The 20,777-nt window shown below is 44.0% G+C and overlaps 1 protein-coding gene across 1 annotated transcript in view; it reads left to right on the top strand.

Moving 5' to 3' along the window:
* The window catches only part of LOC110507635 (protein phosphatase 1L), a 46,648-nt gene extending 28,409 nt beyond the window's left edge, over positions 1 to 18,239 (top strand). Inside the window, exons 3-4 of the mRNA XM_021587749.3 lie at positions 10,309 to 10,470; positions 13,495 to 18,239. Of these exons, the coding sequence (XP_021443424.1) occupies positions 10,309 to 10,470; positions 13,495 to 13,844 (512 nt within the window). The 3' untranslated portion in view covers positions 13,845 to 18,239. The remainder of the gene's footprint in view (positions 1 to 10,308; positions 10,471 to 13,494) is intronic.
* The last annotated feature ends 2,538 nt before the right edge of the window (positions 18,240 to 20,777 follow it).

The following is a 20,777-nucleotide window of genomic DNA, read 5'->3' as shown; positions in this document are numbered from 1 at the left end:
GCCTAAATGACTACTGACCCGTAGCACTCACGTCTGTAGCCACGAAGTGCTTTGAAAGGCTGGTCATGGCTCACAACACCATTATCCCAGAAACCCTAGATCCACTCCAATTTGCATACCGCCGCAACAGGTCCACAGGTGATGCAATCTCTATTGCACTCCACACTGCCCTTTCACACCTGGACAAAAGGAACACCTATGTGAGAATGCTATTCATTGACTACAGCTCAGCGTTCAACATCATAGTACCCTCAAAGCTCATCACTAAGCTAAGGACCCTGGGACTAAACACCTCTCTCTGCAACTGGATCCTGGACTTCCTGACGGGCCGACCCCAGGTGGTAAGGGTAGGTACCCACACATCCGCCACGCTGATCCTCAACACGGGGGCCCCTCAGGGGTGCGTGCTCAGTCCCCTCCTGTACTCATGACTGCATGGCCAAGCACGACTCCAACACCATCATTAAGTTTGCCAATGACACAACAGTGGTAGGCCTAATCACTGACAACGATGATACAGCCAATAGGGAGGAGGTCATTGACCTGGCAGTATGGTGCCAGGATAACAACCTGTCCCTCAATGTGATCAAGACGACAGGAGATGATCGTGGACTACAGGAAAAGGTGGGCCGAGCACTCCCTCATTCTCATTGACAGGGCTGTAAGTGGAGTAGGTTGAGAGCTTCAAGTTCCTTGGTGTCAACATCACCAACGAACTATCATGGTCCAAACACACAGTCGTCCAAACAGACAGTCGGGCACGACAAAACTATTCCCCCTCAGGAGACTGAAAATATTTGGCATGGGTCCTCAGATCCTCAAAGTTATACAGCTGCACCATTGAGAGCATCCTGACTGGTTGCATCACTGCCTGGTATGGCAACAGCTCGGCCTCCGACCGCAAGGTACTACATAGGGTAGTGCGTACGGCCTGGTACATCACTGGAGTCAAGCTTCCTGCAATCCAGGACCTCTATACCAGGCAGTGTCAGAGGAAGGCCCTACAAATTGTCAAAGGCTCCAGCCACCCTAGTCATAGACTGTTCTCTCTGCTACCACATGGCAAGCGGTACCGAAGCGCCAACTCTATGTCCGAAAGGCTTCTTCACACAGCTTCCTCCCCCAAGCCATAAGACTCCTGAACAGCTAATCAAATGGCTACCCGGGCTATTTGCATTTTACGCTGCTGCTACTTTCTGTTTTATTATCTATGCATAGCCACTTTACCTCTGTGCCCCCGCACATTGACTCTGTACCGGTACCCCTTGTATATAGCCTCGCTATTGTTATTTTATTGTTAATCTTTCATTTTGTTATTTTTCAAAAAAAAGGTTCTTATGTATTTATTTTTTACTTCAGTTTATTTTAGTAAATACTTTCTTAACACTTATTTTTCTTAACTGAATTGTTGGTTAAGGGCTTGTAAGTAAGCATTTCACGAAGTTCTACACCTGTGACATGCGCCGAATACAACAAGTAAAATGTGATTTGATAACATGATGCAGCCACCACTATACTTGAAAATATGGAGTGGTACTCAGTAATATGTTGTATTCAGGACAAAAAGTGAATTGCTTTGCCACAGATTTTTTTTTGCAGTTTTACTTTAGTGTGTTTTTGCAAACAAGATGCATGTTTTAGAATATTATTCTGTACAGACTTCCTTCTTTTCACTCTGTCAATTAGCTTAGTATTGTGGAGTAACTACAATGTTGTTGATCCATCACAGCCATTTAAATCTAACTGTATTAAAGTCACTGTTGGCCTCATGGTGAAATCCCCTGAGCGGTTTCCTTCCTCACAGGCGTCCTTCCTAACTCAGTTGCCGGAATCTTTGTAGTGACTGGGTGTATTGATGCACCATCCGAAGTGTAATTAATAACTTCACCATGCTTAAAGGGATACTCTGCTTTTTAAATATCTACCAATAGGTGCCCTTTTTTTGCGAGGCATTGGAAAACCTCCCTCATCTTTGTTGAATCTGTTTGAAATTCACTGCTCTACTGCGGGACCGTACAATTATCTGTATGTGTGGGGTACAGAGATGAGGTAGTCGATCAAAAATCATATTAAACACTATTGCTCACAGAGTGAGTCCATGCAACTTATTAAGCAAATTTGTATTCCTGGACTTATTTAGGCTTTTCATTTTAAAATCATTTGTAAAAATGTCTAAACACATATTTCCACTTTGATATTATGGGTATTGTGTGTAGGCCAGTGAGACTCAATTTCATCGATTTTATATTCATGCTGTAACACAACAAAATGCGGAAAAAGTCTAGGGGTGTCAATAATTTCTGAAGGCACTGTACAGAGCATTCGGAAAGTATTCTACTTTTTCCATATTTTGTTACAGCCTTATTCTAAAGTGGATTAAATAAATCCCTACCCCATCAATCTACACACAATATGCCATAATGACAAAGTTAAAACAGGTTTTTAGAAATGTTTGCACATTTTATTACAACTAAAAAAAAAACATACCTTATAAAGTAGAACCTTTGCTATGAGACTCAATTCAGCTCAGTTTCATCCTGTTTCCGTTGATCATCCTTGATGTTTCAACAACTTGATTGGAGTCCACCTATGGTAAATTAAACGGATTGGACATGATTTGGAAAGGCATACACCTGTTCTTATATAAGGTCCCACAGTTGACAGTGCATGTAAGAGCAAAAACCAAGCCATGAGGTTCAAGGAATTGTCCATAGAGCTCAGAGACAGGATTGTGTCAAGGCACAGATCTGGGGAAGGGTACCAAACTTTTTTTGCAGGGACTGGGAGACTAGTCAGGATTTAGGGAAGGATGAACAGAGCAAAGTACAGAGATCCTTGATGAAACTTCCTCCAGAGTGCTCTGAACATCTTGGAGAGACCTGAAAATAGCTGTGCAGTGACGTTCCCCAACCACCCTGACAGAGCTTGACAGGATCTGCAGAGAAGAATGGGAGAAACTCCCCAAATACAGGTGTGCCAAGCTTGTATAGTCAATACCCAAGAAGACTCAGTGCTGTAATCGCTTTCAACAAAGTACTGAGTAAAGGTTGTGGTTACTTATGTAAATGTGATATTTCCGTCTTTTTAAAAGTTTTAATAAATTAGCAAAAAAACATCTTAACCTGTTTTTGCTTTTTCATTATGGGTTATTTTGTGTAGATTGATGAGGGACAAACTATTTAATCAGTTTTAGACGTGAAAAGGTCTGAATACTTTCTGAATGCCCTGTGTGGAGGGCCAGAGGGTATAGAGTTACATGGTAAGGGGAATAGAAAGAACGGGGAAGGAGGACAAAAGAGAGAGAAAAGGGTTGGACAGAGACAAAGGGCCAGTGTATGGAACAGAGGGAAAGAGAGTAAGCCAAGGGACAAAAATAGGGTTGGTGATATGATAAAGATGACAGAAGGTGATACTGAAAGGGGAAGAGTGTCGTCCTGAACTCATAGAGCGAGGGAGATGGAGCGCCATCCATCTTCACCGCCACCCGTACTCGTATAGCACCCACAGGACCAGAGGGGAGGGGGGAGGGGGGGGGGGGGGGGGGGAGAGAGGGGGAGCGAAGTTGTCACAACAGATCCAATGATGGTATATTCAGAATGTAGGGAAGAGGGAGCTAAAATATTAATGATGAGCTGGTGGTAAAGACTCGCTTCACACACTGCGATTTTAGGAATGCAGCACACGCAATGTCTCTGCCTCTCTCCGGGGATTCGGGATCCTGACATAACTTAATGTTCGGAGTGGGAGGTGGAGAAAGAGGGAGAGCGTCCGAGAGGAAGAGAACGAACTAGTGAGAATTCCAGAGGGTGTTCTACGGAATATAATTCTTTGCATGTAACTTTATTATTCTGAGTGGGAGTTGGGGGAGAGAGAGTGATGGAGTGTATTATCCTATAGAGTGTACAGTTCACTATAGTAGTTTATTCACAGCACAGAACCTCGTGACTCGGATGAGTGTGTAATTGAATGCGTGGCTGGTATGAAAAGGCCTTTCAAGCGGTCAGGCTGTGTCAGTCACATTCTACTGGAGGTCATGTGACACCATGATTGTAAAAGTAGAACCCGTGTTGTACCCGAGACCATAACAAGCTAACTCCCGGGCTGGGCGTGACAGTTGACTTTTGGGTTTCTCCTCCTGCGACGTGCCCACTTAGTGAAGGCACTACCTCTGTTTGTCATTTACATGTTAGTCATTTAGCAGACGCTCTTCTTCAGAGCCACTTACAGTAGTGACTACATACATTATCATATTGGTCCCCTGTGGGAATCAAACCCACAACCTTGGCATTGCAAGCGCCATGCTCTACCAACTGAGCCACACGGGACCACTCACCTCCCTTTTGACCTCCTCCTCTCTGCAGAAATCCCAGATGCTGATAGAAATCGATTGTGTGATCTGCGTCACTCAGTCTAGTGGAAAAGGCTAAACTAGCCTACTCACAAGTCCCATCTTCCTTCTCTCCCACCCCTCCACCCCTTCCTCTCTCCCACTTCTTCCTCTCTCCCACCCCTCCACCCCTTCCTCTCTCCCACCCCTCTCCCATCCATTCCTCCCTCTCTCCCATCCCTTCCACCCCTCCATCCCTTCCTCTCTCCCATCCATTCCTCCCTCTCTCCCATCCCTTCCACCCCTCCATCCCTTCCTCTCTCCCACCCCTCTCTCATCCATTCCTCCCTCTCTCCCATCCCTTCCACCCCTCCACCCCTTCCTCTCTCCCTCCCTCCCATCCCTCCTTTCCCTCCAAAGAAAGATGCCCTGTTGATTCCCAGACTGAGGTTTCAACCGTCCCCCTCTTAGCCCCATTATGTTCATTATCCTCCTGTATTTCACTCATCCCTTTGTTTGGACGACAGGAAGAATGATTTAAGTTTGAGCCCAAAGATAATCTTACCATAAAGATACGCTACATTTAAAAAAAAGTTATGCTTTTGTGTTGCAAGGCATTAGTCAGCCATGTATTGAAATTGCTCTGAGTTTTCAGCCCAACTGCCTCCCTGAGTCTTTTTTTTGGGGGGGGGTCAGTTGGACTGGTAATTGTTTTTGATTGTTGTCCTTATATCTGATTGAGCGGGTAGCTCATTTAGGGACTGAAGCGTTGAGCTTTTGTTGTTATCAGGGCGAACAGAGTCCCCAGGGCAACCTATCAGATGTATCCCTCGCTTCTTTCATCCAGCCATCCATTGTTTATCTGGGAACAATAGAAGGAAAAAGAGAAAAGTGAGTGAGAGGCCCCTGATGAAATGGCCAAGAGCTAAGTCTATTCAAACCGTCTTTTATTACAGTGCGTTATTTATTTAACATTTCTTTGGCCTGGTATGTCTAAGAGGACCACTACTCTCTTTATAGTCAGGACCTGGGGTTAATAGGGAAAAGCTGATATCTAGACCAGCACAGGATATATGAGAAAGCCATTTCGTTTGGACTGGGTAGTAGATGTTCGTTCTATTTTTTAATTTTTAGAAAGTGGGTAGACAATGGCATGGACATAGTTATGTGCACACACTAAAGTAGGCTAATTGGAGAATTTGACATGCCCAGGCCATGTCTAATGCTCAGAAAAAAGAGAGCGGAACAGGGTAGAGCCTAGCTAATTGAAGAAGAGAGTTAGCCTAGGTACATTATGTTACGTTAATTAAAAATGTGAACTAACGTAGATATGCTAGGCTAATTGGAGAAATCAATCTGTATCCTTGGCTAATTGAAGGAGTGAACTAGCTCAGGTATGCTAGGCTAATTTGGAGAAGTCAGTCTATGTAGGTATGCTAGATTTAATTGGGTTTGTGGATGTGCACGGGGCAACGTTGAGCTAATCAGATGGTGGTATGTTTGTGCTAGGATGATGGTTTAATTGGAAAAGGAGAGGTACAGTGCCTTGCGAAAGTATTCGGCCCCCTTGAACTTTGCGACCTTTTGCCACATTTCAGGCGTCAAACATAAAGATATAAAACTGTATTTTTTTGTGAAGAATCAACAACAAGTGGAACACAATCATGAAGTGGAACGACATTTATTGGATATTTCAAACTTTTTTAACAAATCAAAAACTGAAAAATTGGGCGTGTAAAATTATTCAGCCCCTTTACTTTCAGTGCGGCAAACTCTCTCCAGAAGTTCAGTGAGGATCTCTGAATGATCCAATGTTGACCTAAATGACTAATGATGATAAATACAATCCACCTGTGTGTAATCAAGTCTCCGTATAAATGCACCTGCACTGTGATAGTCTCAGAGGTCCGTCAAAAGCGCAGAGAGCATCATGAAGAACAAGGAACACACCAGGCAGGTCCGAGATACTGTTGTGAAGAAGTTTAAAGCCGGATTTGGATACAAAAAGATTTCCCAAGCTTTAAACATCCCAAGGAGCACTGTGAAAGCGATAATATTGAAATGGAAGGAGTATCAGACCACTGCAAATCTACCAAGACCTGGCCGTCCCTCTAAACTTTCAGCTCATACAAGGAGAAGACTGATCAGAGATGCAGCCAAAAGGCCCATGATCACTCTGGATGAACTGCAGAGATCTACAGCTGAGGTGGGAGACTCTGTCCATAGGACAACAATCAGTCGTATATTGCACAAATCTGGCCTTTATGGAAGAGTGGCAAGAAGAAAGCCATTTCTTAAAGATATCCATAAAAAGTGTCGTTTAAAGTTTGCCACAAGCCACCTGGGAGACACACCAAACATGTGGAAGAAGGTGCTCTGGTCAGATGAAACCAAAATTGAACTTTTTGGCAACAATGCAAAACGTTATGTTTGGCATAAAAGCAACACAGCTGAACACACCATCCCCACTGTCAAACATGGTGGTGGCAGCATCATGGTTTGGGCCTGCTTTTCTTCAGCAGGGACAGGGAAGATGGTTAAAATTGATGGGAAGATGGATGGAGCCAAATACACGACCATTCTGGAAGAAAACCTGATGGCGTCTGCAAAAGACCTGAGACTGGGACGGAGATTTGTCTTCCAACAAGATCCAAAACATAAAGCAAAATCTACAATGGAATGGTTAAAAAATAAACATATCCAGGTGTTAGCTTGGCCAAGTCAAAGTCCAGACCTGAATCCAATCGAGAATCTGTGGAAAGAACTGAAAACTGCTGTTCACAAATGCTCTCCATCCAACCTCACTGAGCTCGAGCTGTTTTGCAAGGAGGAATGGGAAAAAATGTCAGTCTCTCGATGTGCAAAACTGATAGAGACATACCCCAAGCGACTTACAGCTGTAATCGCAGCAAAAGGTGGCGCTACAAATTATTAACTTAAGGGGGCTGAATAATTTTGCACGTCCAATTTTTCAGTTTTTGATTTGTTAAAAAAGTTTGAAATATCCAATAAATGTCGTTCCACTTCATGATTGTGTCCCACTTGTTGTTGATTCTTCACAAAAAAATACAGTTTTATATCTTTATGTTTGAAGCCTGAAATGTGGCAAAAGGTCGCAAAGTTCAAGGGGGCCGAATACTTTCGCAAGGCACTGTATGTGTGTGTGCGGCTCTGTGAAACTAATTGGGGAAGGGTGCGCTTGCAGGGCAGTACAGCCCATTTTCTCCATCACAACGGGAGCCCGATTAAGAAATAATTAGCTGAACGGCATGGTACAGAGGTGCCAGTTGTCGACCGGAGCAGGAGAGGATTAGACACACACAGAGAGATGAAAAGATAGAATGGCCAACTTTTGTGTTCACTCTCCTATCTCCCACCTTGTTTCCACTTTCTCTCTACCCCCACTTTCCTGCTGTCTGCCCAATCCTCTCTTTCTCTACCCCCACTTTCCTGCGGTCTGCCCCATCCTCTCTTTCTCTACCCCCACTTTCCTGCTGTCTGCCCCATCCTCTTTCTCTACCCCCACTTTCCTGCTGTCTGCCCCATCCTCTTTCTCTACCCCCACTTTCCTGCTGTCTGCCCCATCCTCTTTCTCTACCCCCACTTTCCTGCTGTCTGCCCCATCCTCTCTTTCTCTACCCCCACTTTCCTGCTGTCTGCCCCATCCTTTCTTTCTCTACCCCCACTTTCCCGTTGTCTGCCCCATCCTCTTTCTCTCTACCCCCACTTTCCCGTTGTCTGCCCCATCCTCTCTTTCTCTACCCCCACTTTCCCGTTGTTTGCCCAATCCTCTCTCTCTCTACCCCCACTTTCCCGCTGGCTGCCTCATCCTCTCTTTCTCTCTACCCCCACTTTCCTGCTGGCTGCCTCATCCTCTCTTTCTCTCTACCCCCACTTTCCCGCTGTCTGCCCCATCCTCTCTTTCTCTCTACCCCCACTTACCCGCTGTCTGCCCCATCCTCTCTTTCTCTTTACCCCCCACTTTCCCGCTGTCTGCCCTATCCTCTTTCTCTTTTCCCCCCACTTTCCTGCTGTCTGCCCCATCCTCTCTTTCTCTCTACCCCCACTTTCCCGTTGTCTGCCCCATCCTCTCTTTCTCTCTACCCCCCACTTTCCTGCTGTCTGCGCCATCCTTTCTTTCTCTTTACCCCCCACTTTCCCGCTGTCTGCCCCATCCTCTCTTTCTCTTTACCCCCCACTTTCCTGCTGTCTGCCCCATCCTTTCTTTCTCTCTATCCCCACTTTCCCGCTGGCTGCCCCATCCTCTCTTTCTCTCTACCCCCACTTTCCCGCTGTCTGCCCCATCCTCTTTCTCTCTACCCCCACTTACCCGCTGTCTGCCCCATCCTCTCTTTCTCTTTACCCCCCACTTTCCTGCTGTCTGCCCCATCCTCTTTCTCTCTACCCCCACTTTCCTGCTGTCTGCCCCATCCTCTCTTTCTCTTTACCCCCCACTTTCCTGCTGTCTGCCCCATCCTCTCTTTCGCTCTACCCCCACTTTCCCGCTGTCTGCACCATCCTCTCTTTCTCTCTACCCCCACTTTCCCGTTGTCTGCCCCATCCTCTCTTTCTCTTTACCCCCTACTTTCCCGCTGTCTGTGCCATCCTTTCTTTCTCTTTACCCCCCACTTTCCCGCTGTCTGCCCCATCCTCTCTTTCTCTTTACCCCCCACTTTCCCGCTGTCTGCGCCATCCTTTCTTTCTCTTTATCCCCCACTTTCCTGCTGTCTGCCCCATCTTCTTTCTCTCTACCCCCACTTTCCCGCTGTCTGCGCCATCCTTTCTTTCTCTTTACCCCCCACTTTCCCGCTGTCTGCGCCATCCTTTCTTTCTCTACCCCCACTTTCCCGCTGTCTGCCCCATCCTCTCTTTCTTTTTACCCCCCACTTTCCCGCTGTCTGCCCCATCCTCTCTTTCTCTTTACCCCCAACTTTCCCGCTGTCTGCCTCATCCTCCCTTTCTCTCTACCCCCACTTTCTTGCTGTCTGCCCCATCCTCTCCTTCTCCCCTCTTTCATTCTGGCTCCGTTTTCTGTTTGTTTTGTCATTTTTTCCCTCATCCAAAGCTATAAATGGGAATAATAAAATCACAGTCCTGCTGAGAAGTAATCTAATTTTCCCTTCACTCGCCCTCGACTTCTCTCCTCCTCTTTCCCCTTTTTATTCACAATCTCGTGCTCTGCATCTCACTCCCCCCATTTTTCTCTCTTCCTACATTATTTCTTGATCAGTTTCAGGCGGCTCGGAGGGTCTTTGCCTCTAAATGATTGAAGCGAATGGAAAAACACATCACCAGGGAGCTGGACCTGTTTAATTTCTCACTAAGCCCTGAAACGGCAGAGTATAACCCAATTCCTGCAATGGAAAATCACAATCACATCACAAGTGTAGACATGCAATGTAGGCGCAGGGTTGAAACTGAAGGCAGGTTCATTCAATGAAATGGACCTCCCCTCACTCCCTCTACCTGCCAGTCCCAAAGCATCTCTCCTCCTTGGGGTGGTCAGATGTTCCCATACCCCTATGCCCTGTTCTGGGTTGTGTGGTGTGCAAACAGACAGATGGTCAAACAGACTAGTATGTTCTCACTGCAGGGCTTTGGATCTCAGACAATGGGCTTCAGTCTCAGCCCAGAGACTGGGAAACCAAACAAAGAAGGGAAAGGGAGAAGAAAACAACCCAAAGAGGACAACTTTTTTAAGTGCTGTTTTCAAAGGGCTGTGGCTGTGTATTGTTGGAGAGGGTTTGTTTGTGCAATCTCACGCTATAGCGCATGTGTCAAAGTCATTCCACGGAGGGCTAAGTGTCTGCGAGTTTTCGCTCCTCCCTTGTATTTGATTGTGATTTCAGTGACCAAAGTCACTGATTAGAGCAGAACTACCTCCCCTACTATACAGTGACTTTGGCAATAGGATGTTCACGTTCTATTCAAGACTAACATGATTCTATTCATCTTTGTCCTCCCCGTCCTCCCTCTCTCAGGTACCACATGTCTGGTGGCCCTGCTGTCTGATAAAGAGTTGACGGTGGCGAACGTTGGCGACTCGCGCGGAGTCCTCTGTGACAAAGATGGCAATGCCATCGCCCTGTCACATGATCACAAGCCCTACCAGCTCAAAGAACGCAAGAGGATCAAGAAGGCTGGTGAGCAAAAGGATATGCCTTAATAACTGGTTTAGGATCAGTTCTCTCCACCACTAGCTCTAATCTTAAACATTTATACAGTTGAAGTTGGAAGTTTACATACACCTTTAGCCAAATACATTTAAACTCAGTTTCTCACAATTCCTGACATTTAGTCTTAGTAAAAATTCCCTGTCTTAGGTCAGGTAGGATCACCACTTTATTTTAAGAATGTGAAATGTCAGAATAGAAGAGAGAATGATTTGATTTATTTCAGCTTTTATTTCTTTCATCACATTCCCACTGGGTCAGAAGTTTACGTACACTCAATTAGTATTTGGGAACATTGCATTTAAATTGTTTAACTTGGATCAAATGTTTCGGGTAGCCTTCCAAAAGCTTCCCACAATAAGTTGGGTGAATTTTGGCCCATTCCTCCTGACAGCTGGTGTAACTGAGTCAGGGTTGTGGGCCTCCTTGCTCGCACATGCTTTTTCAGTTCTGCCCTCACATTTTCTATAGGATGGAGGTCAGGGCTTTGTGATGGGATGGAGGTCAGGGCTTTGTGATGGCCACTCTAATACCTTGACTTTGTCCTTAAGCCATTTTGAAAGTATGCTTGGGGTAATTGTCCATTTGGAAGACCCATTTGCGACCAAGCTTTAACTTTAACTGATGTCTTGAGATGTTGCTTCAATATATCCACATAATTGTCTTCCCTCATGATGCCATCTATTTTCTGAAGTGCACCAGTCCCTCCTGCAGCAAAGCACCCCCACAACATGATGCTGCCACCCCCGTGCTTCACGGTTGGGATGGTGTTCTTCAGCTTGCAAGCGACACCTTTTCCCTCCAAACATAACGATGGTCATTAGGGCCAAACATTTATATTTTTGTTTCATCAAACCAGAGGACATTTCTCCAAAAAGGACGATCTTTGTCCCCATGTGCAGTTGTAAACCGCAGTTTGGCTTTTTTTATGGCGGTTTTGGAGCAGTGGCTTCTTCCTTGCTGAGTGGCCTTTCAGGTTATAGAGATATAGGACTCATTTTACTGTGGATATAGATACTTTTGTGCCTGTTTCCTCCAGCATCTTCACAAGGTCCTTTGCTGATGTTCTGGGATTGATTTGCACTTTTCGCACCAAAGTACGTTCATCTCTAGGAGACAGAACGCGTCTCCTTCCTAAGCGGTATGACAGCTGTGTGGTCCCAAGGTGTTTATACTTGCGTACTATTGTTTGTACAGATGAACGTGGTACCTTCATCCTTCATTGCTCCCAAGGATGAATCAGACTTGTGGAGGTCTACCATTTTTTTCCTGAGGTCTTGGCTGATTTCTTTTGATTTTCCCATGATGTCAAGCAAAGAGGCACTGAGACTGAAGGTAGGCCTTGAAATACATCCACAGGTACACCTCCAATTGACTCAAATTATGTCAATTAGCCTATCAGAAGCTTCTAAAGCCATGACATCATTGTCTGGAATTTTCCAAGCTGTTTAAAGGCACAATCAACTTAGTGTATGTAAACTTCTGACCCACTGAAATTGTGATACAGTGAATTATATGTGAAATAATCTGTCTGTAAACAATTGTTGGAAAAATTACTTGTCATGCACAAAGTAGGTGTCCTAACCGACTTATCAAAACTATAGTTTGTTAACAAGACATTTGAGTGTTTGAAAAACGAGTTTTAACTGTAGAGGAAACTACACAACTATCCCTGGTTCAGCTGTTATAGTGCAGCTATACTGAGGGGTAAACCATGCCTCTGCCAAATGAAATTAAAAATATATATATATCAGGAGCAGTATCCATGACTACTCCCACCACCTTGATCTCCGATTATTATCTTAACGTTTCCTTGATGACATCATAGCTTTATATAGATCAGGGGGGCCAGTAAGTGAGGAATGGAATGCACTCCTCAAGATAACCCCAAAAAACATCTACAGAGCCCATTAGCCTGTGATGTAATTGTCATTTTATACTGTTTCATGTTCTCCTTCATGTGAAAGTGATTTTAATGGAATTGAGCCTTTAGTCAAATGAGTAACAAATCAAGAAGGACACACTATTGTTATTTGTGGCTGTCCATAGCTCACCATCGCCATCTACAGGTTGCTAGTGGAGCTGCAAAAAGTCATGACCGCAAATGACACACAAACTGGGTAAGCTAGTTGGCTAGCAGTTTCCAGTAACTGACCTAAGTAACTATGTGTAAGTAAGTGTAAAATCAGTGGTCATAAGTTCACACCAGCTTCCATGACTGTTTACAACATCTGCTCTGTCATTATTATTACTTGGGTCTCCCATGTGGTGCAGCGGTCTAAGTCACTGCATCTCAGTGCTACAGGCGTCATTGTAGACCCTGGTTCGATTCCAGGCTGTATCACAACCAGCCGTGATTGGGAGTCCCATAGGGCAGCGCACAATTGACCCAGCGTCATTAGGGTTTGGCCGGGGTAGGCTGTCATTGTAAATAAGAATTTGTTCTTAACTGACTTGCCTAGTTAAATAAAGATCAAATAAAATATTATGACGGTTTTTATATAGCTATTATGATGCAGGGTTCAAGTTAAGGGTAACCCTGTGTTTCCCTCCCGTTGAGTATGGCTTCCAAGTAAAGCCTTTCATCCAGTGTGTTACTCTGATTCCTCTTCATGGGTAATTCTCTAGTAACCTGGCTCGGGGCTCTGGCAGTGGGAGAGAATGCAAACATACAGGGCAGCGCAGACCTCTCCTGAATACTGTTTATTTTTCTGCTTTACCTTTGAACTTCAGTACTGTATGTGAACTGTGTCCAATATAAACCATTGTGTCAGTGAAAAGATGTGAAACCAAAGAAAATACATTTTGTGCGCTGATCCGTTTATTCCCCCCTTCACTTGAATGGCTTCATACTGTAGTTGATAAAGATTGGATGGATCTGCTCATGGTCTTAGGAACACAAAAAATGTGTTTTATCTCTTCATCTGCTGTAACTAAAAGCCATTGTTTTCTCCTCTCTGTCCTCCCTTTCTCTCCCCATCCTCCCCCCTCCAGGTGGCTTCATCAGTTTCAATGGTTCATGGCGTGTTCAGGGCGTCCTGGCAATGTCTCGTTCGCTGGGCGACTACCCTCTGAAGAACCTGAATGTTGTCATCCCCAACCCCGACATCATGACCTTTGACCTAGATAAGCTGCAGCCAGAGTTTATGATCCTGGCGTCGGACGGGCTGTGGGACGCGTTCAGCAACGAGGAGGCCGTACGCTTCATCAAAGAGCGCCTCGACGAACCCCACTTTGGCGCCAAGAGCATCGTCCTGCAGTCTTTCTACCGCGGGTGCCCGGACAACATAACCGTCATGGTGGTCAAGTTCAAAGGTGCCGGTGGCAAGGCCGCAGAGCAGTAGACCTACTGATACATCCAAAGGAGAGATCTATATTATATATGAATATATATGTATGTGTGTGCATAGGTTTAAAAGAAAAGAGAAAACAAGCCGGCAGTTTTTGGAGCGAGAACTGTTTGTATTGAAGATATTTACAGAAATGAGCCATTCGCCACCATGATGCAAACACTAAAATGTACACATACAAATTCACTCACACTCTCGAACAGTCACTTGTTTCGTTTTTTTCTTCAATCCACATAACGTATCATTAATGTTTTTTAGTTGTTTTCTAAGCAGTCATCCTCCAGGCCCTACACTGTGTTACTATTTTGCAGAAGGGGTACACCAAGATATCAACATAATTTGAAGTCGAGACCAAGTTGCAGTGATTTGTACATCTCTGAGAGAACCTTTATCAGCAGTCGTCACCTGATTTGGTGCTTACATACATCAGAGCAGCTGTAACTGAACACCTGTTTGGTTAGCCGGAGGGGCTAAATAGTTTCTGTTTAAAGACAGCTCAGACTAGACAAACGTAACTGTGTTCTCTTCTGTTTTGTCTGGCATGGCCTATTTGTTTGGGGGGGGGGGCAATCAAACAGACAGTGACTGATTTGATTAAGATGGCATTAGGAGATGCATGCTCTGCGGTCCTCAACAACGGACTGTTGCCTGCATGAGTGTATCATGTCAAATCACATTCAGTTTGATTCTTCACTGTCACCCCTTGATTTCTAACGTTGATCTGTCGTTCTAAACATTGGCCATCTTGTCTGTCGGCTCCATAGACATTTAAACCTGTCAGCTCCCTAGCGCCATGTTGATTTTTGACCTGCAGTTGAGTACCCCCAAATGACTGCACTGAGAATTGCAACTGTATTTTGAAGTTCTGTAGTTTATTGGTACTAAATATAATAGATATCGTTCCTCATTCATGCAGACTACTAATGATGTCATCTATGCCTGTCTGTCGACAACGATCTGTGGTCATCCGTCTGCCCAGAAAACATTTATTTAACTCTAATCCCATGTTAACCCTGATCTAGGAATCACTTTGACACTAGTTGCACAAATGTTTGCGCCATGCTGTTATTGTTATGCCAGTCTTGCGTGGTGGCATTCTACTGTTTGAATACCCGACACGTCTTTATTCTGATCCTTGGCAGCCGATTGTCTTTCTGAAGTTGGGTTTAGTTCTATGGACTCATGCTCCCTCGACATCAGGGACCGTCACGGTCTGTCATATAGTACAGCTTACTTTAAGTTTATTTCTGTAAACTGACAGACTCAAAACATAATATGAAGCCTTTGAATGGAATATTTACCTGTTGCCTTATTTTTTTTATATACATTTCCTCATGAATTTGTTGCCAAAACTAACTCCTTGGTTTGTAATGTTCGTTAAACATGCACATCGCATGTAGATATATCTCACGTGTAGAATACCATCACAGATGTCTCCGTGAGACAAGGAAGTGTGACATGAATGTACATACAGTGCCTTTGGAAAGTATTCAGACTCCTTGACTTTTTCTACAAATTGTTACGGTACAGCTTTATTCTAAAATTGATTAAACAAATAAAATTCCTCACACAATACCCCATAATGACAAAGCAAAAACAGAAATACCTTATTTACATAAGTATTAGGACCCTTTGCTATGAGACTCGAAATTGAGCTCGGGTGCATCCTGTTAACATTGATCATCCTTGATGTTTCAACAACTTGATTGGAGTCCTCCTGTGGTAAATTCAATTGATTGGACATGATTTGGAATGGCACACACCTGTCAATATAAGGTCACACAGTTGTCAGAGCAAAAAACAAGCAATGAGGTCGAAGGAACTGTCCGTAGAGCTCCGAGACAGGATTGTGTCAAGGCACAGATCTGGGGAAGGGTACAAAAACATGTCTGCAGCATTGAAGGTCCCCAAGAACACAGTGGCTTCCATCATTCTTAAATGGAAGAAGTTTGGAACCACCAAGACTCTTCCTAGAACTGACGGCCAGGCCAAACTGTGCGATCGGGGGAGAAGGGCCTTGGTCAGGGAGGTTAACAAGAACCCTCAGGTCACTGACACTTTGGTCACAACCCTAAGAACACAGCCAAGACAATGCAGGAGTGGCTCTCGGGACAAGTCTCTGAATGTCCTTGAGTGGCCCAGCCAGGGCCCGGACTTGAACCCGATTGAACATCTCTGGAGGGACCTGAAAATAGCTGTGCAGCAACACTCCCCATCCAACCTGACAGAGCTTGAGAGGATCTGTAGAGAAGAATGGGAGAAAATGTCCAAATACAGGTGTGCCAAGCTTGTAGCGTCATACCCAAGAAGACTCTGTAATCGCTGCCAAAGGTGTTTCAACAAAGTACTGAGTATAGGGTCTGAATACTTAAGTAAATGTGATATTTCAGTTTATTTTTTAATAAATTAGCACTTTTTAAAATGTATTTTTTATAAACGTTTTTTGCTTTGTCATTATGGGGTATTATGAGTATATTTGAGGGGGGGACAATGTAATTTTAGAATGAGTCTGTAACCTAAAAAAAAGTGGAACTAGTCAAGGGGTCTGAATACTTTTTGAAGGCACTGTACTGTTCCCATGTTATCCTCTTCCTCCACATCTGCAATGAAGAAAGCAATGCACCAACTCTTTGGTTTATTAACAAAAGAGGTATTTTACTAGATTAGTATGTTTGTGCTTTTTCAGTTCTGAAATAATGTACAGTGGAGAGAACAAGTATTTGATACACTGCCGATTTTGCAGGTTTCCCTACTTACAAAGCATGTAGAGGTCTGTAATTTTTATCATAGGTAGACTTCAACTGTGAGAGACTGAATCTAAAACAAAACTCCAGAAAATCACATTGTATGATTTTTAAGTAATTCATTTGCATTTTATTGCATAGCATAAGTATTTGATACATCAGAAAAACAGTACTTAATATTTGGTACAGAAACCTTTTGTTTGCAGTTACAGAGATCATGCGTTTCCTGTAGTTCTTGACCAGGTTTGCACACACTGCAGCAGAGATTTTGGCCCACTCCTCCATACAGACCTTCTCCAGATCCTTCAGGTTTCGGGGCTCTTTCAGCTCCCTCCAAAGATTTTCTATTGGGTTCAGGTCTGGAGACTGGCTATGCCACTCCAGGACCTTGAGATGCTTCTTACGGAGCCACTCCTTAGTTGCCCTGGCTGTGTGTTTCGGGTCGTTGTCATGCTGGAAGACCCAGCCACGACCCATCTTCAATGCTCTTACTGAGGGAAGGAGGTTGTTGGCCAAGATCTCGCGATACATGGCCCCATCCATCCTCCCCTCAATACGGTGCAGTCGTCCTGTCCCCTTTGCAGAAAAGCATCCCCAAAGAATGATGTTTCAACCTCCATGCTTCACGGTTGGGATGGTGTTCTTGGGGTTGTACTCATCCTTCTTCCTCCAAACACGGCGAGTGGAGTTTAGACCAAAAAGCTCTATTTTTGTCTCATCAGACCACATGACCTTCTCCCATTCCTCCTCTGGATCATCCAGATGGTCATTGGCAAAACTTCAGACGGGCCTGGACATGCGCTGGCTTGAGCAAGGGGACTTTGCGTGCGCTGCAGGAATTTAATCCATGACGGCGTAGTGTGTTACTAATGGTTTTCTTTGAGACTGTGGTCCCAGCTCTCTTCAGGTCATTGACCAGGTACTGCCGTGTAGTTCTGGGCTGATCCCTCACCTTCCTCATGATCATTGATGCCCCACGAGGTGAGATCTTGCATGGAGCCCCAGACCGAGGGTGATTGACCGTCATCTTGAACATCTTCCATTTTCTAATAATTGCGCCAAGCTGCTTGCCTATTGTCATGTAGCCCATCCCAGCCTTGTGCAGGTCTACAATTGTATCCCTGATGTCCTTACACAGCTCTCTGGTCTTGTCCATTGTGGAGAGGTTGGAGTCTGTTTGATTGTGTGTGGACAAGTGTCTTTTATACAGGTAACGAGTTCAAACGGGTGCAGTTAATACAGGTAATGAGTGGAGAAAAGGAGGGCTTCTTAAAGAAAAACTAACAGGTCTGTGAGAGCCAGAATTCTTACTGGTTGGTAGGTGATCAAATACTTATGTCATGCAATAAAATGCAAATTAATTACTTAATCATACACTGATTTTCTGGATTTTGTTTTAGATTTCGTCTCTCACAGTTGTAGTGTACCTATGATAAAAATTACAGACCTCTACATGCTTTGTAAGTAAGAAACACTGCCGATTTTGCAGGTTATCAAATACTTGTTCTCCCCCACTGTATGTTACCAAATGTTTATGTGGAGTTTGTATTTGTTTTTGTTGAATTTAAGAAACTGTAAAAAATATATATATATCTGTGTATTTTAAGATAAAATCAAACTGATAACAATAAAAGGATTAATGATCTTTCTTGGTCTTCATTCATGGGAGAGAAAAAATGATGTTGATAAATTATATTTGATTAGTTTGAGAGATCTGCAGATACGGTATATTTCAACGACCGTGCTGGTGAGTGGCCTAAAGAAGACTGATTGGTTTGTCAATAGCACTTGTTTTGTACAGTGTTTTTGTTCTGAATTTGTACAGTAAATGGGATACATGGTGTTAGATGTTGACTGGGTAAATCCAGGTAACACTTTACGTTTAAGGTATACTTAAATTGATTTATAATGGTAAGTAAGTAGTTTATGAACTTAATTATTTTATTAATCTAATAAACTGTTAGAATACCTTGATTTGTTGTTTTGATCTAACAATTCACGTGCCCTGTTTTCAGCACTTCTATATTTTAAAAAAATATAAACGCAACAATTTCAAAGATTTTGCTGAGTTACAGTTCATGTAAGGAAATCGGTCAATTGAAATAAATAAATTAGGCCCTAATCTATGGATTTCATATGACTGGGCAGGGGAGCAGCCATGGATGGGCCTGGGAGGGCAACGGCCCACCCACGTGGGAGCAAGGCCCAGCCAACCAGAATGAGTTTTCCCAACAAAAGGGCTTTATTACAGACAGAAATATTATTCTGCAAACCACCCCCCACCCCCACTTTGACATCCTGCAGGTGAAAAAGCCAGATGTTGAGGTCCTGGGCTGGAGTGGTTCCATGTGATCTGCGGTTGTGAGGCCGTGCCAAATGATCTAAAACGATATTGGAGTTGGCTTATGGTAGGGAAATTAACTCATATCAAACATCTCCAATCTAAAATCAAATCTAGAGTCGGCTTTCTATTCCGCAACAAAGCCTCCTTCACTCACACCGCCAAACTTACCCTAGTAAAACTGACTATCCTACCAATCCTCGACTTCGGCGATGTCATCTACAAAATAGCTTTCAATACTCTACTCAGCAAACTGGATGCAGTTTATCACAGTGCCATCCGTTTTGTTACTAAAGCACCTTATACCACCCACCACTGCGACCTGTATGCTCTAGTCGGCTGGCCCTTGCTACATATTCGTCGCCAGACCCACTGGCTCCAGGTCATCTACAAGTCCATGATAGGTAAAGCTCCGCCTTATCTCAGTTCACTGGTCACGATGGCAACACTGATCATCCCTAAAGCCAACACCTCATTTGGCCGCCTTTCGTTCCAGTTCTCTGCTGCCTGTGACTGGAACGAATTGCAAAAATCGCTGAAGTTGGAGACTTTTATCTCCCTCACCAACTTCAAACATCTGCTATCTGAGCAGCTAACCGATCGCTGCAGCTGTACATAGTCTATCGGTAAATAGCCCACCCAATTTACCTACCTCATCCCCATACTGTTTATATTTATTTATTTATTACTTTTCTGCTCTTTTGCACACCAGTATCTCTACCTGTACATGACCATCTGATCATTTATCACTCCAGTGTTAATCTGCAAAATTGTAATTATTCGCCTACCTCCTCATGCACAATGTATATAGACTTCTTTTTTTTTCTGCTGTGTTATTGACTTGTTAATTGTTTACTCCATGTGTAACTCTGTGTTGTCTGTTCACACTGCTATGCTTTATCTTGGCCAGGTCGCAGTTGTAAATGAGAACTTGTTCTCAACTAGCCTAGCTGGTTAAATAAAGGTGAAATAAAAAAAATATACACATTTTTAATTATCTGGCAACAGCTCTGGTGGACATTCCTGCAGTCAGCATGCCAATTGCAAACTCCTTTAACTTGAGACATCTGTGGCATTGTGTTGTGTGACAACTGCACATTTTAGAGTGTCCTTTAATTGTTTAAAATGACACTGTTTAATCAGCTTCTTGATATGACATGCCTATCAGGTGGATGAATTATCTTGACAAAGCTTAAAATCCTCACCAACAGGTATGTAAACAAATTTGTGCGCAAAATTTGAGGGAAATAAGCTTATGGAAAATTTTGGTGATCTTTTATTTCGGCTCATGAAACATGGGACCAGCACTTTACACATTGTGTTTATATTTTTGTTCAGTGTAGATAAATGGGTGTAGCCTAAACCGAAAATATATATGATTTATTATTCCCAAACCAGAAGCCGTGGATGGCAGCATTCCCGCGAAACTGAAAGCGCGAACCACTGCTTTTAACCAGGGCAAGGTGACCGGAAACATGACCGAATACAAACAGTGTAGCTATTCCCTCCGCAAGGCAATCAAACAAGCTAAGCCGTCAGTATAGAGACAAAGTAGAGTCGCAATTCAACGGCTCAGACACAAGAGGTATGTGGCAGGGTCTACAGTCAATCACGGATTACAAAAAAAAAAACAGCCCCGTCGCGGACCAGGATGTCTTGCTCCCAGACAGATTAAACAACTTCTTTGCTCGCTTTGAGGACAATCCAGTGCCACTGACACGGCCTGCTACCAAAACCTGCGGGCTCTCCTTCACTGCAGCCGCTGTGAGTAAAACATTTAAACGTGTTAACCCTCTCAAGGCTGCAGGCCCAGACGGCATCCCCAGCCACGTCCTCAGAGCA

The sequence above is a fragment of the Oncorhynchus mykiss genome, chromosome 27, assembly GCF_057628025.1.
Source record: "Oncorhynchus mykiss isolate SJ-2025 chromosome 27, ASM5762802v1, whole genome shotgun sequence".
Taxonomy (NCBI): Eukaryota; Metazoa; Chordata; class Actinopteri; order Salmoniformes; family Salmonidae; genus Oncorhynchus; species Oncorhynchus mykiss.
This window is presented reverse-complemented; position numbering and strand designations above follow the sequence as displayed.